The sequence below is a fragment of the Ctenocephalides felis genome, unplaced genomic scaffold (genome assembly GCF_003426905.1).
Source record: "Ctenocephalides felis isolate EL2017-DRISC unplaced genomic scaffold, ASM342690v1 CF-g0.4_SCAFFOLD_02409, whole genome shotgun sequence".
Classification (NCBI taxonomy): Eukaryota; Metazoa; Arthropoda; class Insecta; order Siphonaptera; family Pulicidae; genus Ctenocephalides; species Ctenocephalides felis.
In genome coordinates this window covers 26,596-42,853 of record NW_020538563.1, presented here as the reverse complement: position 1 = coordinate 42,853, position 16,258 = coordinate 26,596, and the positions used below count along the sequence as shown (strand labels likewise).

Below are 16,258 nucleotides of genomic sequence, written 5' to 3'. Positions count from 1 at the left end.
GCGATCTGGAGTTTTCTATTCCGAAGGAAATTGTCTGTGATCAGTCGCAAGCACGTTTGTCAACTTGCGTGAGGGCATTCACCAATTACAATACAATTGTAGAATATGCCGACTATTTATTTGCTAAAAATTTACCATCATGCTATAAACGCATTGATGTAGCACGGTTTATTAAGTTATACACAATTATTTTAAAATCCCTTCGTTCATGTATAGCCAAATTGTACAAAAAATGTTTATTGGTTGATATCAAGTGAAAATGAAGAGCAAGCTGCCGAGGTTCTTGCGATTATTTTGATTATATGCAGAATCGAAACCGAAGACTCAAATAAAAATGTTGCCAAAACACATTGTGAAATGGCAAAGAAGAAGGTCATTCATACTGTGTGGCAGAAAAAATAGAATTAGATAATAATACAATGATTTCAACACAAAGGGAAAATATGATTGATGAGGGTACTCAATTTTAAAATAACTTATTATATATGTTACGGTAAATGTGCACTCTTGGTGTATGTGCACATTAAAGATGGCCTTATCATATCCGAAGCCGGATCAATTCGGATTTGACTCCGCTTCAGGGAGGAGTTATACCCGCTTAACAGTCGGAGTCCTTAGTCCAGGACTCCGACCACTTTAAAACTGAAATAGTCGGCACAAATGTGTTCTATTGTGCGTTGTTAATGCACCTAAGGATTTGTCAAATCCCATTTAATTTTTTTAAATGAAATTTATGAATAAAATGAAATTAAAAATTATCAATAAAATAATTCACAAAAAATGACGAGTTGTAAAATTTTTCGGTCGACCACATGATCGACTCAATGGCTCGTAATTTTAACAGTGCTGACCAAACGTAAAACTTGAGAATCGAATTTAATTTAATTATTTTCTTTTGATGAGAAAATAATTGATTTTTTGGATTAATTGTATATAAAAATATTGTAGTAAACTTTGTAATAAAAGCAAAACATTTATCCTAAAATATTTTCACCAAATAATAATACTTTTGCTTTCTAATTTTTTCTTCTGCTATTTCCATTCGAGAATTAATATTATATCGGGTAGTTCCATTAGCATATTATTACTTTTACACAATTATATAATTGTGTAAAAGCAAAAACGCGGTAACAGATTTAGTACTAGTTTGGGAAAGTCGGATATGACAAATCCGGTGAGACGATTCCACTCGGATTCACTCCGAGGGAGGAGTTGTATCGGAGTGAGTTACCCATCTCTAGTGCACATTCACCGGTGAATGGGCACGCTGCTTTTGCACACTGCGCAATATTTTGCGACTAGCTCCGGTCAAACGTTAATAAAACGAATGATCCATCCCAGTTAGTTTAGCCGGTAGCTATAATAGCTGTTAAGGATTCCAATGGAGGTAACCTAAACTGTTTTTTTTTTTTTTTTGTAAGGGTGTCGTATCGTCTCGTATTCCGATACGATGGACAGTCGCCAGGCCACGTGGACCGTCGTCTGCATGTCTTTCACACTTTCATGTACAAACGCATTAGTAATATAAGATATTTTAATTTTTGGGCTTAATTTATGTGTCAGGACCGTCTACATCCGCGTCGATAGCTTTTTATGTGTCTGCAAAATGACTTGAACTAAGTCTAAGAAATCATTCCCCTCAGATTCATAAATTAATGTAACCCGCCTTACGGGCGGGGCTAATATTGTTAATATTAATTTTTAATAATTTTTATTTAGTATAACTTTAGAGCTCAGTATAGAAACACCAACTATCTAATGCCATTATATTCAACATATTTTTTTATAATAAACATTAACACTTACTGTACCGGCTGTAAACTTGATTTTATTGTGTATGTTTGATAAAAATTTGTGGTCATTGAAGGATATACATTTATAATATTAATTTATTTTTGATCATTTTATAAAGAATGGTGACGTTTCTGTCAGAACAGACAATACAATCCCTTTTTCTTTCTCCCACCCTCATCTATATAGCGACACATTTATGCCTCTATGTGCCAACTATATTTCTCTATGGAGTTCACATTCGAGTTTCACTCTATTCATTTCTACGACTCTAAATTTCCGGCTGGACGTCAAGAAGGACACATAACCAAATAGTTTTATTTAACGAAGTATCGGTAGTAAATGTATGAAAATTGTGTTGAGTTATTTAAGTTTATTAAATAACGCATTTTATTTGTTCCACCGCGCATTGCAGAAATCGTATTGTTTAAATTCAAAGGTAAGTAGTGTTTGTTAATATCGTCACGTTCGTCACGTTTATATTGTCACGAGTGACTTGTTTTTGTTGGTATGTATTAGTTAACTTTTGTTTTAGGTACCTACAGGTGTTTTTGACATGGCTTCTATTCCATTTGGCAAAAAGCGCCAAAAGCATGAAACCGAACGATTTAAAAGAACATTTTGCTAAAGTTTGCAGATAAAAATATAGATTTTTTTAAGAAAAAGGAGAAGATTCTAAAGTTTTCGCGCATGGATTCTACAGGCAACATACAGAAAGCAAATGAATCATGCCTTCAAGCTTCATACAAAATTGTGTATCGTATCGCACGTAATAAAAAACCACACACTATAGGAGAGGACCTCATCAAACCTTGCATATTAGATGCGGTAACACTTGTTATAGGTGAGCAACATATAGCTAAGATTAACCAAATACCACTATCAAACAATGCCATTCAAAGACGCATATGTGAAATGAGTGCCGATATTCTAGCAACCGTTATTGCTAAAATAAAGGAAAGTCCTATGTTTGCACTGCAGTTGGACGAGTCCACAGATGTTGCTTCGTGTTCACAATTATTAATGTTTACACGATACATTAAAAATGATGATGTGAAGGAGGAATATTTGTTCTGCAAGTCTTTGCCCACTACTACTCGCGGCGAAGACGTATTTCAGACTCTAAAAGAGTTTATTGAGAAAAATGGCCTGGACTGGTTAAAGCTGGTTGGTATTTGTACAGACGAGGCACTTGCCATGATGGGCGTCCGTTCTGGTTTTCAGTCTCTTGTGAAACAAGTTGCTCCTCAAGTTTTCAACTATCATTGTTTGATACACCGTTACGCTTTGGCTGTAAAAACACTACCACCAGATTTGCTAAACACGTTGAGTGATATAGTAAAAATTGTTAATCGTATTCGAGGCAGCGCTACTAACTCAAGATTATTTAAAGTTTTGTGTGATGAAGTTGGTGCTGCATTTAATGCACTTTTGTACCATATAGAGGTACGTTGGTTATCAAGAGGCAAAGTTCTAAGTAGGGTCTATGAATTACGAGAAGAAATTGGATTGTTTTTTGAAAACCAGAGAACTCAAAAAGAAAAAGAATATTATGACAAAATTAAAGACCATATATTTGTTATAAAAATGGGGTACCTTGCTGATTTTTTCACTGAAATTAATAATCTGAATATTTCACTGCAAGGAAATGAAACAAATATTTTGATGCTGCAGGATAAAATTGCAAGTTTTTTACGCAAATTGGAATTTTACCAACGCAGAGTTCAAACTGGTGATGTGTCAATGTTTACACAACTAAGCGAACAATCACTAAATAATAAACGAGACAAAATCACATTTGAAAATTCTGTGGTGTAACACTTAACTGCCGTGATAGACTCACTGCAGCAATATTTTCCCGACATGGACATTCGTGAGTGCTACTCCTGGATTTTAAGACCATTTTCTACTTGCGTCGATATATTCAAAGACGAAGATGTGTCAGCAAAAGTAGAGTTTCTCGGGCTGCGTGAAAATAACTTATTAAAAGTTATTTCTCAACTCTTCTTACAATAAAAACAAAAGCCAGAAATCGTATGAACATTGAGCATGATATGAGATGCTCGTTGAGTGAAACTGAACCTAATATTGTGAAACTTGTGAATGCAAAGCAATTTCAACCTTCGCACTAGTACTCTAAGATTTACATATAACTTTATATTACTAGTTACCTAAACATGCAATTTCTTAGAAATAGTTAAGAATTAGATAATAAACATATTTTCATCGATTTTGTGTGGTTTTATTTATTTTAAATTGGCTAGGGGTAAACTCCACTCTCATACTTGTTCAGGGGTAGTGACACTGAAAAGGTTGGGAACCATTGATTTAAGCCATTGAATCTACATGATTTAATTAAATTTTTTAATGGAATTTTGATACGATCGACAAAACTTCTAAGAGCCGTCTCCATATATACAATTCGTAATCTTTCCGATATTTCTTGCCCTTGAGAATCGCAGTCTTTGTTAAACATTTTATCAACTATATCTAAAATTCTATCGCCAAAAGATTTAACAGATTCATTTGAAAATTGTTTAACATAGTTTGGAATATAAAGTGGAAACAGAAGTTTGGTCATAATATTCTTTACATAAATGTGTTTTTAATACTGAATAATTTGCAATTTTATTACGGATAACTTTAACTAGTACTTTACTTTGTAACTTTCTTTTTACCATTAAAAATAATTTATGTGTTTCCTCCGGTAACAAATTTACATGTAACGAGTCACATGCATCAATAAATGCACGGGCATTGGTTTCATTTTCATCAAAATTCGGAATAACAGCTAGAGCTAAATTTAAATCTAATTTATTTTCATTACCATTACCGATTGTATTCTCCATCTTGTGATTGAATGGTCCCTTGCCCTTGCTTAGGTATAGATCCTTGTCCAGGTTATCGGCTAGGCTCAAATATACACAATAGAATCGCCTTCTTGGAAAATTACCACTGCTCGTTCCGCGTCTCAAAATAGCGTGGATGAATCACTTTTCAAGTTTTGGTTTAATTTCTCATAGATAATATTGATAAAAGTTCGGTAATGCACTTAATTACTCGGTTTTAACACGTTTTAGTTTTATTTGATGATTTGTTTTATTATTGTAGTATTTTATACTGGAGTACTATTTTATCATAGTTTTGGTTTTTATTTATTACAGTTATTAGTTATTGATTGATATTTGTAGAATAATTAATTATTATCTCGTTTATTATTTAGAAACGCGCCAATTTTATCACCACAATTTTGATATATTAACACTTAATTTGAATTCACTAGTAGAAGTTTGTTTTCACACATCCATTTTTTTATTATTTTATTATAGATTTCGGAGTAGGTATCATAATTAGCTGCCACCAAATGAAGAGATATTAATTATTTGTTCTCTTCTTGATATATAAAAACAAACACTTTTTAAGATTTATTGATTTTTTTTTTTGTAACTTACATTATTGGGTGTTGATATTTTTAATTTGTACTTGTTGGCGGTTCAAACATAACTAACTCGCGCTCAATAATAATCAGTTTTTACCTGATTCGGCCCTTATTGTCGGATAAGGGTCGATTTATAAAAGTTTTATATAAATGGTACCAACATACAAGTTTAAATTACAAACATATTTTAATGAAAACGTGTTAAACATAAAATATTATAATAAATACATAATAGTTCTTAACAATATATATATATATATATATATATATATATATATATATATATATACTAGCTGACCCGGCAAACGTTGTTTCGCTAAATAAGGTATATTCTAAACCATTTCTAGAAAATCAAAAATATTAATACTTTAAGTGCATAAGGATGTGTTGTTTGAATGCTGTATACAATTAGGTCTATATATTGTCAATACAATCAAACTGCAAGTTTTATACACTTTTTATAGAAAACATCGTATAATCCAAGTTTTTCAGATTCTTTTTGGATTCTGGATTTTGTGTATAATTGTAAATAATACTACTGAGCTTATACAAAATTTTCAAATTTTTGTGAGGAGAGATAAAAAATGAATTAAGTATTTCTTCTTTGACCTGCTTTTTGAAAAGTTTCAAGTTACATTCGATGATCACGTTCATAATCAGTAAAACTACAATTTAAGTTAAAAAGTATATATGTAGAGCAGGGCGAGACACAAAGGTCCAATTTGACTTTGAGCAAATATAAACTATATTGTGAAAACCATAACAATTATATCACAGCAAATAACACATATCAAACGAACAATTATCTGACTACGTTCAGTAAACTGACATCTACTTCATCATTGTAGAAATGTGTTTTTTTATGTCTTTCAAAAATTTGTTATCTAGACCTTTTTATTCTATATGCGGCGTAACTTGTAACGGGCAGGTAGCAAAAGGTTTAAAGCCTTATTATAATTTCAAAGTTATTTTACAAAATAATTACATTTTTAACTAATGCTAAAACTACCAACGGAAGAAAATACTTTTATTATGGATTTTCAAAGATTACCGTTCATCTCCCCCATTTCAAAGATTATCGTTTTCAAATCAAGGTTGTAGCTGGCTGTACATCTTTTTTCCTCTACTTTCAAATATTGTTGTTAATGATGCACAATGCTTAACTTTACTGATTTTTGACATCGGTGGTGGACCTTTTTAATCCCGGACCTTCATATATTACTATCTATTCTGCGATAAATTCTGGGAAATTATAACTGGAAAAATGTTATTCAACAAAATGTCCATTTGATCGATACCAAATTTAGGTTCTGAATTTAAATAACACAAATAAAAAATAATATAACCTAGAAAATGTTTTATAAATACCAATAAGTATATAATTATACAAATGAGATCTTTCAGAGCATCGTGTTTGAGAAAAATATGCCAAAAAGTGCATTTTCATATTAACATTTCAAAAAAGTTGATATTTTGAGTTTCTAGTAACACTTGCGGCCCGTTTACTAACGTTTTTGTATGTAAATAAAACTACAAACAAAACTACTTGCTACAATTCAATCATAATTAAATAATATTCACGTAAAACATCCTATTAAACATAATCGAACATCATCTGTCAAAAACGTTTGACATTTCATATATTAGACACCGTCCATTGTTTTATTTCAATTACGCTTCAACAAAAAATTTCAAATTAAAAATGTAAAGTTTCTACGCGGACTTGAAATAATTTCTCACCATTTGGGCAATCTCTGGATTGGCACGAATTTTTCAAGACTAAGACTGGCCAAATCCATTCAGCCGTTTTCGAGTTTTATTCGGACATTTGAAAGACAGCTCCATTTTTATATATAAGATATATATATATGTTGAAAATGTTTAAATTTGATGTTGAAATGTATGATTGATTTCTTGGAGGGCGTAACATCAAGTAAATAAAAAATAAAGTAAAGATCTTTTTTTCAAAACATCTTTATTTTTCCATACGTTTCGACGTAAAATTCTACGTCATCTTTAGTGGTTTTGAATTGTTTATATTATCACTAACACATATTAATATAACTTGTAAAAATTAATAATTATAGACAACCACTAACTGTCAGTAATTTCTTTTTTTAATAAAAAGATTAAAAGATAAAAAGTGATTAATAAATAAAATATTATACGTAATACACTTGCATCCGAGGCCAGTGCCAAAAGAATCAGATTCTGTTTGATGAAAAAATGACATGAATATTGAATTTGGCATTACATTTACTGAAGGCAATATTGAAAATCGTTGGAGAGTACTTCAACGAAATTATAAAAAATATGTTAACAGTCAGGCTACTGATACGAATAATGATGTAAATATATAAAATAATTTTATACATATTAACAATTATGTCTAATAGGACGCAATAGGAACGCTAATATGCAGAAGAGCTTGATGAAATATATGGCAATAGCCACAATATGAAAATAATCTGCATACTGGAAACAAATGATGTACAGATTGAAGTTACAAATTATACAAATTGAAGAAGCAAAATTGGAAATTCTAAAACGAAAGTATGGAATGCTTTAAAATAAAATAATATTCATAAATTTTCATTAAATATAATAAATAAATCATTATATAATATAAAGGCCTGATTTTAACTTATTAATTCATTTGTATTAATGAAATATTTGTATTAGTTTTTTTAAACCAATAATAATTTCAGAGATTGTAGCCGAAACTATTTATAATGATATTCGAGTGTCGCATGCTCGAGTGGGTGATTACATCAGAGAATGGTTCGTCATGCACAGAGCAGGTACACTAGGAATAAAGAGAAGGACAGAAGACAGGTTTTTAAAGTTAATTAGGTTTATTGAATTATTTAGTTAGGTTTTTATTGTATTATTTTGTTAGGTTAGGTTTATTGTATACTTGTAATTGTAAGTTAAATTTTCAATTATATTAAATATATTATATAACATATGTCGGTGAAATGCTTAGTTTTTTTTATCTTTCGTGAAAATAAATATTATTTTAACCTTAATTGCATTTATAATTCATTGAATATCCATAATTTCAGATGATTTATTTCATTGAGAAAAAAATAAATACGATCCATTTTTAACCCATATGCCAAACTTTAGCCTCGGATCGAACGATCCTCAACAGATTTGTCAAGTTTTAACATATAATCAAACTTTTTTCTATGTACTGTGAGAGATGTTTAATTCAATGTGAAAAATCTTGTGCTTTACCTTTGTTAACAGTAAACGAGAAGATCTAGTTTCAATCCCAAAATATAAATATAAATATAAAAAATATATATAATAAATATAAATATAAATAAACTAGCTGACCCGGCAAACGTTGTTTTGCTAAATAAGGTATATTCTAAACCATTTCTAGAGAATCAAAAATTTTAATACTTTAAGTGCATAAGGATGTGTTGTTTGAATGCTATATATAATGAGGTATTATAAAAACAATAAACCCCATTAGTTTGTCTATATTTTGTCAATACAATCCAACTGCAAGTTTTATACACTTTCTATAGAAAACATCGTATAATCCAATCTAAGTCTTTTTTGATCTTTCGACATATTGATTACGTTTCAAGTTTTTCAGACTCTTTTTGGATTCTGGATTTGTGTATAATTGTAAATAATACTACTGAGCTTATACAAAATTTTCAAATTTTTGCGAGGAGAGATAGAATTAAGTATTTCTTCTTTGACCTGCTTTTTGAAAAGTTTCAAACTACATTCGATGAATTAAAGTAAATTTAATAAAAAGTATATATGTAGAGCAGGGTGAGTCACAAAGGTCCAATTTGACTTTGAGCAAATATAAACTATATTGTGAAAACCATAACAATTATATCACAACAAATAACACATATCAAACGAACAATTATCTGACTACGTTCAGTAAACTGACTTCTACTTCATCATTGTAGAAATGTGCTTTTTTGACGTCTTTCAAAAATTTGTTACCTAGACCTTTTTATCCTATATGAAGGGTAACTTGTAACGGGCAGGTGGCAAAAGGTTTAAAGCCTTATTTCAATTTTAAAGGTATTTTACAAAATAATTACATTTTTAACTAATGCTAAAACTACCAACGGAAGAAAATACTTTTATTATGGATTTTCAAAGATTACCGTTTATCTCCCCCAATTCAAAGATTATCGTTCTCAAATCAAGGTTGTAGCTGGCTATACATCTTTTTTTCTCTACTTTCAAATATTGTTGTTAAACAATGCTTAACTTTACTGATTTTTGGCACATCGGTGGTGGACCTTTTTAATCCCGGACCTTCATATATTACTATCTATTCTGCAATAAATTCTGGGAAATTATAACTGGAAAAATGTTATTCGACAAAATGTTCATTTGATCGATACCAAATTTAGGTTCTGAATTTAAATAACATAAATAAAAAATAATATAACCTAGAAATTATTTTATCAATACCAATGAGTATGTAATTATACAAATGAGATCTTTCAGAGCACCGTGTTTGAAAAAAATATGCCAAAAAGTGCATTTTCATATTAACATATCAAAAAAGTTGATATTTTGAGTCTCTAGTAACACTTGCAGCTAGTTTACTAACGTTTTTGTATATAAATAAAACTACAAACAAAACTACTTACTACAAATTTATCATAATTAAATAATATTCGCCTAAAACATCCTATTAAACGTAATTAAACATCCTATTAAACATCATCTGTCAAAAGCGTTTGACATTTCACGAAATTGCCACCGTCCATTGTTTTATTTACATTACGCTTCAACAAAAATTTTCAAATTAAAAATGTAAAGTTTCTACGCGGATTTGAAATAATTTCTAACCTTTTGGACTTTCTCTGGATTGGCACGTATTTTTCAAGACTAACCCTGGCCAAATCGATTCAGCCGTTTTCGAGTTTTATTCAGACATTTGAAAGAGAGCTCCATTTTTATATATAAGATATAAATAAATCCATGATCAGATAAACTCTTGAATTAAGATTTGATTTGAAAGTAAGATTTAAAGAAAAGTTGCAGAGCATTTGCTAAGGAAGGCAACCAACTGCGTGCCCAAATGTTCAATAAAAAATTTGAAAATAAAACCTTTCATTGAAATTCCGAAGCCTTATGGGGTTCAATAACTTGATATATGTAATTTGTTATTTCATAATAATGTTAGTCGTGTAGTAAGTTAGTTAGTTCTTTTTTTTCACAGGCATTCTTCTCGAAAATATTTGTGTTTTGTTGAATTAACTGTTACCAGAGGCTGCGGCATCTTCTTGCTCTTTTTTTCTTTGTTTTTCACGCATCAGCTCAGCATTCCTGTGTTTGCGTTGCTCGAATGTCATTCCCTTTTTATCTGTGCTACTTTTCTTCTTGGCTATTTTTTGAGGTGCAATTAAAAATGGACAACTTTTTAAACAAATTCAATATTATATTCATTTTTGAAGGAAAAATATAAAATCGTATATATAAATATATAGAAAGCATTGCTTAAAATTATTTTAGTTTGACTATTATAATCCTGTGAGAAAGTTCTATTAGTTAGAAATCTGAATAGGAAAATATAGGTACGTATTAGTTTTTAGTTATATATTCAGTTATAATTAGCACATTCTGAACAATTATTGATAATAATTTTGATGGATTTATAGATATGGATTCAGAAAATTTCATAGTGAAATTTATAGAAATGTTCAAAACCCAAACTTGTTTGTGGTCAATAAGTGACGTGGCATATCATAATAGACAAATGCGCAATAATGCGTTAAATTCAATGCTGCCGGCATTTAAAGAAATTAATCCAGATGCAACTATAGCCACAGTGGCTAAAAAAATTAAAAGCATTAGGAGCGTTTTTAACAGAAGGTTAACAAGGTATTTAATAATATTAAAAACTTCACAATATAAGGAAAATATTATCAAAATTAATTGTTAGTTTAGATGATTTGGACTGTGTTAATCTAACAGTATGTTATTCTAGATAAAAGCTTCTATGCGCTCGGGCTGTAGCGCACAAAACGTCTACAAGCCAAAACTCTGGTACTTCGATCATCTTAAATTTTTAGATGATCGACACTACCCAAACATGAGGTCTCTGTGCAGAAGTTCAGAAGAGCATTTAGAACTTTCAGACGCGAGAATTTTTTTTTATCAAATGACATTTTAAATTAGTAATCTTACAATTAACAAAACTATATATATGTATAAGTATATATATATATATATATATATATATATATATATGTATAAGTATATATACATATATATATATATATATATACTAGCTGACCCGACAGACGTTGTTCTGTACCCACGTCAACAATTTTTCAATATTACTGCTTTTGAATTACTATTTACACCAATATATGAGTGATGTTGAATGTAGAACTGTTTCAAATAAAATGATTGTTCTCAATTCCCACAGTTAACACTTTAATTATTCATTTAACAAATATTAAAAATGTTCAATAAAATTGTATATTAAAAATTATACACTGCGATTTATAGAACAAATTTATTTCCAATAGCTCAATATATTTTATTGCATTTAAGGGTTATATAGTATTTTTAGTCATACCTGTAGATGTGGATGTATAAATGAATGATTTTTTGTTTATTCACGACTAAAACATTGATTTTCCAAATTTATCACACTAAAAATGATCGTCTGCCTTTGTGATTTATGGTCATAGCATAAGATACACGTGTTGAAAATTGAAATCTTTTGAAAAGTACAACAAATTCAGAAAGAATTAATATATAGCAATCGCGGCAAAGGTGCAATATCACCTTTTATTTTTATACCCAAAATAATTGATTCAATAATGTTGCCTATAATTTTTATAATTTCGTACCGTATTTTAACTGGCTTTTAGTAATTGCAATATCTAAATTACATTTTTTTCTCCAATAAATTAATGTACATTATTGCTTAAGTTTATATTTGAAGTGAATTAATTTGTCAAATCCTGTTCACATATGCTCTATTCAACTTACGATCAACAAAATTATTGCTCTGTGAATTTTTTTACTGTGCTCCAATTTACTTGATATTTTGGAAATAGGCTAATCTTTATCTTAAGTTCAGAAGTGAAAACAATTTGCACTCCGTCACCATCCACCGCATTAATTGGATTATTACTCTTTTAATTCTGATTTTATCAGAACTTGTAATACACTATTTTAAAGGTGATTAAATGAGCTACAACTTTCTCTATCATAAATTTTACCGTAACTTCTCTCATTGTGAAACGGCGAAGGGTTAAAGGGCTGGAAAGACCTCTGGTTGGACAGCCGCGCACTCCTTAATTAATACTTCTATCAATATTTGTGTAACGGAAAAATAATAAACAACAATAATTAGTCAGAAAAATACCTCGAATTTTCATATATATATACTTTTATACGTATTCTTTCAGAGATATTATAATGAGAAATTGGATGTTTTTTTTTAATGTTTTTTTTTTCATGAAATCATGAGTTTTTTGAAAATCGTTTGTACTAAAGTTGTGGTATATTCTAGAATCCATCAAGATCACTTAAACCAAGTTAATTCGAAATGGAATACGATTATTTTTAAATTTGGTGGAAATGGCACTGAAAAACTATTTGATTTAAATAAAAAAAAACATTATATGCGTCTTTGCATGATGGTTTACACATTATACACGCAGAAGTACTCATTTTAAAGCTTATTTTGAGCACTATAAAAACACATTTTCATATCTTGCCTAATAATGTTCCTAAAACACTATAAAATAGCGATTTATTAAGATTTTAATTGATATAATTTTGTACATTACATGATTTTCGTTAAAATGTATATTTTTGAAGATATTAGCAAAAAATGATGAAAAACGCAAAAAAGAAACAAATTTTCAGTAGCCAGTAACTTGAAAAGTAATTACTTTTTTGAAAAACATTATTAAACATTTTTCTCTTATAATTAGTTCTTTTATCGATACCCAACGTTATTTTGAAAAAAGTAAAATTACTTTAATAAATTGTTTTCACTTCTGAAGAGTAAGATGAACCTAGTTCCAAAATTCCAAACGAAATGGAAAACAGTAAAAAAAGTTCAGACCGAAAGCGCTCCATTGTGTAAATATTCCGTACCCAATGACAAACATATGAATTTTTGACACAATGAAACTTGTAAATAAATTTTTTTGTATTGTGACTTAGTATAGTAAGGCAAAACGACTGCAAATTGAATATTTGCACGAATTCGTACGGCGAATCTGTTCGCAAAGTGCGCAAACAAAATTATTGCAAGCAAAAGCATACCATGCCCACGTTGAGAACACGATTCGCCGTTCGCGTCATTCGCATGCGCAGACTGTCAGACTCATGTTATATTATTTGCAGCTTATATTAATTTAATTTTTGGCACATCTCAGCTGCTTTTCGGCATTAATAATGTAGACATTACATTTTCCTTATCCATAATCATGAATTTGTTATATTTTAATATTGCCTTAGCCTATAAGTGAATAGAAATGTTTGGCAAATGACAGTCTTCAATTGTTTTTAATGTCAAACTAAGCTTCAAATATTTTCAAGGGCAAACAATGATAAGCGGTTTTTTGTAATTTTTTCTATTTATTTCTACAATCTAACTTTATTTCTATGAATCAAAACATTCTAGAAAATTTCCTGAACAAACTTCAGGAAGATTCATGAAAATCCGAATTATAGTTTAGGAAGATTAATGAAACTTACACTGTTACAGAAGAATTTTATATATAAGATATAATGTATTTTAATTTCGAGCAGGTTGATGAAATGCCGACGACCTCGTTTCGTCGTAAGGAAACAAAACGAGACCAGTTGACAGACAAACTTCTACAACACATGGATAAAATAGAACAGGAAAAATCTCGAGAAATGAAAATGGCAGAAATTTCGGAATTTTCAGTAATTTCGGAAAAACTCTCGAATTGATGAATCTGAAACAAAAAGAAATCGCAATTAGTTTAATACATCAATTGATGTGGCATGGCATTAACAATTTTCTATCAGATAATACGACGATAATGAATTGGCCAAATCATAATTATCAATCAATTATATTTTGCATTTGAGTTGTTCTTATTTAAAATATTACTTTATACTATGTAATGTTTTATGTACTTTCAGGGTACTTTCCCGAAGTGTGTGTGCTCTATGGTGTGTATATGGATAGTGTCTGATCCTTATGGAACAGAAGTGTGTATCTGTGTGCGAATCGGTGTCTGGCGGTAACTTGTTGAGTGTTGTATATTTCGGCGTGGTGTTAACTTGGTGAATGATTATTAAATATATTAGTGAAGAAGTAATAAGGTGTTTTATTTATTAAATAATACTAGAGTAAATCTAGTTTAAAGCTCAAAAGTGGGATTGGATCGGAACGTCGAGGATTTATTGGAGAACATTTTGGAGTGGATTATTGGGATAGGCGATTTCAATAATCTTTTTGAGTGACCGTGTTATTAATCAGGCGGATTATAATTACGGTGTGCGATAGAAAGCAAGATGTGCTGCTCTATCAAACAACTGCAGGTGTTATTTTGTAAGTTTTGTGTGGTTGTGCAGAAGTGGGGATAACACGTGGTTAACTAAAATAAGAACAAAGTGGAAGAAAATATCGATAGCATGGCGTGATATTGGCGTTGGCGAGTCGCGGAGCTGCGATATTTGTAACTAAAAACTTGAGATTGCAAAAATAAATTAAGATTTGGTTAAATGGCTACCGGAGGTGATGCTGAGAGCTCGATGCCAGAAGCCTTAAGAGTGCTATCGTTGACAGATTTTATTACTCTTATTAGGGCCACAATCGGTGATAAAAACGAGAGCATCTCGAGCAGCGAATTGTTAGCGACGATACCGGTATTCGACGGATCGACGCTAAGAAGAAGATGGTGGTGCTGATGATATCGAAGCTTTCGTGGCGCGCGAAACAATTATATGACAGCAAAGCAGAGTACGCAACCTCTTCATATGATGAGCTTAAGAGGGCGCTAACAGCATTTTTCAAGAATAGAGAAGACCGGATGACTCGGATGAGAAGGTTCGAGTCTCGGAGGTGGCGAAAACAAGAACCATTTAGCGCATACTTCGAGGAGAAAATGGCGCCAGGGAATAGGTTGGGTTTTATCGAGTCTGGCCTGCTAGCCTATATGATAGACGGCTTCGACAACCCGCCACTCCAGGCTCAAGCCAAAATGAACCAACTCAAAGATTTAGCGACCCTGCTAAGTGTGATGAACGCAGGTGGCGCCGGATAGCACTACACTATTAATAAACCCCATACCGGCCTACAAGGTTAAAACAAAGATTTTTGACGTGGAGTTTGAGAGTGTGATAGACTCGGGTTCAGTAATGTCGATTACCAAGCGATCTTGTGTGCCTAATGAAACACCAGTGGAGGCATGGAGCACAAGAGCCGGGTTCGAGGGCATTAACCCCGCGAGGTTAGATGTTGAACGTATTGCAAAACTACGGTTGACGTTTCCGGAGCATGGGGCGAAAGTGCCACTAATTTTGTATGTAGTCCCAGAAAATACCATGAATGCGTCATGTCTATTGGGGCGAGATATGATTCAACACGATGATTTGGAGGTGATCATTGAAAAGGGAGTGCATATAGTTAACAAAAATACAGGGGTTTACGAAATATTGGCGATTGACGATATTATTACAGACGGAGTGAATTTAAATATATCGGAGGAAAATGACTATGGAGTGATAGCGACAGTTGCCCTACGATATCTCGACAGATATGCAGATAGATATGCTCTACACGCTAATGCATATGCGGATCCGTGAACGCATCCCACGAACAACGATTAATACGTTCGATAAGCTGCTTCAAAGAGCTCGCGAAGTAGAAGCTAAAATTTTCGAAGCAGAAAAGGGAGAAAGCAATCCGGTGAAAAGATGGACAACCTGCTCTTTTTGCGGCAACATCGGACACACGGTCACAAAATGTCGCAAACGCCAAGGGACAAAGCAGATCCCCAAGAAGGAGGAGTCAGAAACTCGCAG

General features: G+C 31.3%; 1 protein-coding gene across 1 annotated transcript; it reads left to right on the top strand.

Annotated features, from left to right (window-relative positions):
- Window positions 1–2,481: 2,481 nt before the first annotated feature.
- LOC113380849 (zinc finger BED domain-containing protein 5-like) lies at window positions 2,482–8,299 on the top strand. The gene is made up of 3 exons (XM_026619916.1): window positions 2,482–3,268; window positions 7,939–8,065; window positions 8,296–8,299. The coding sequence occupies exons 1-3, from the start codon at window positions 2,482–2,484 to the stop codon at window positions 8,297–8,299; spliced, it is 918 nt and encodes a 305-aa protein (XP_026475701.1).
- Window positions 8,300–16,258: the final 7,959 nt, after the last annotated feature.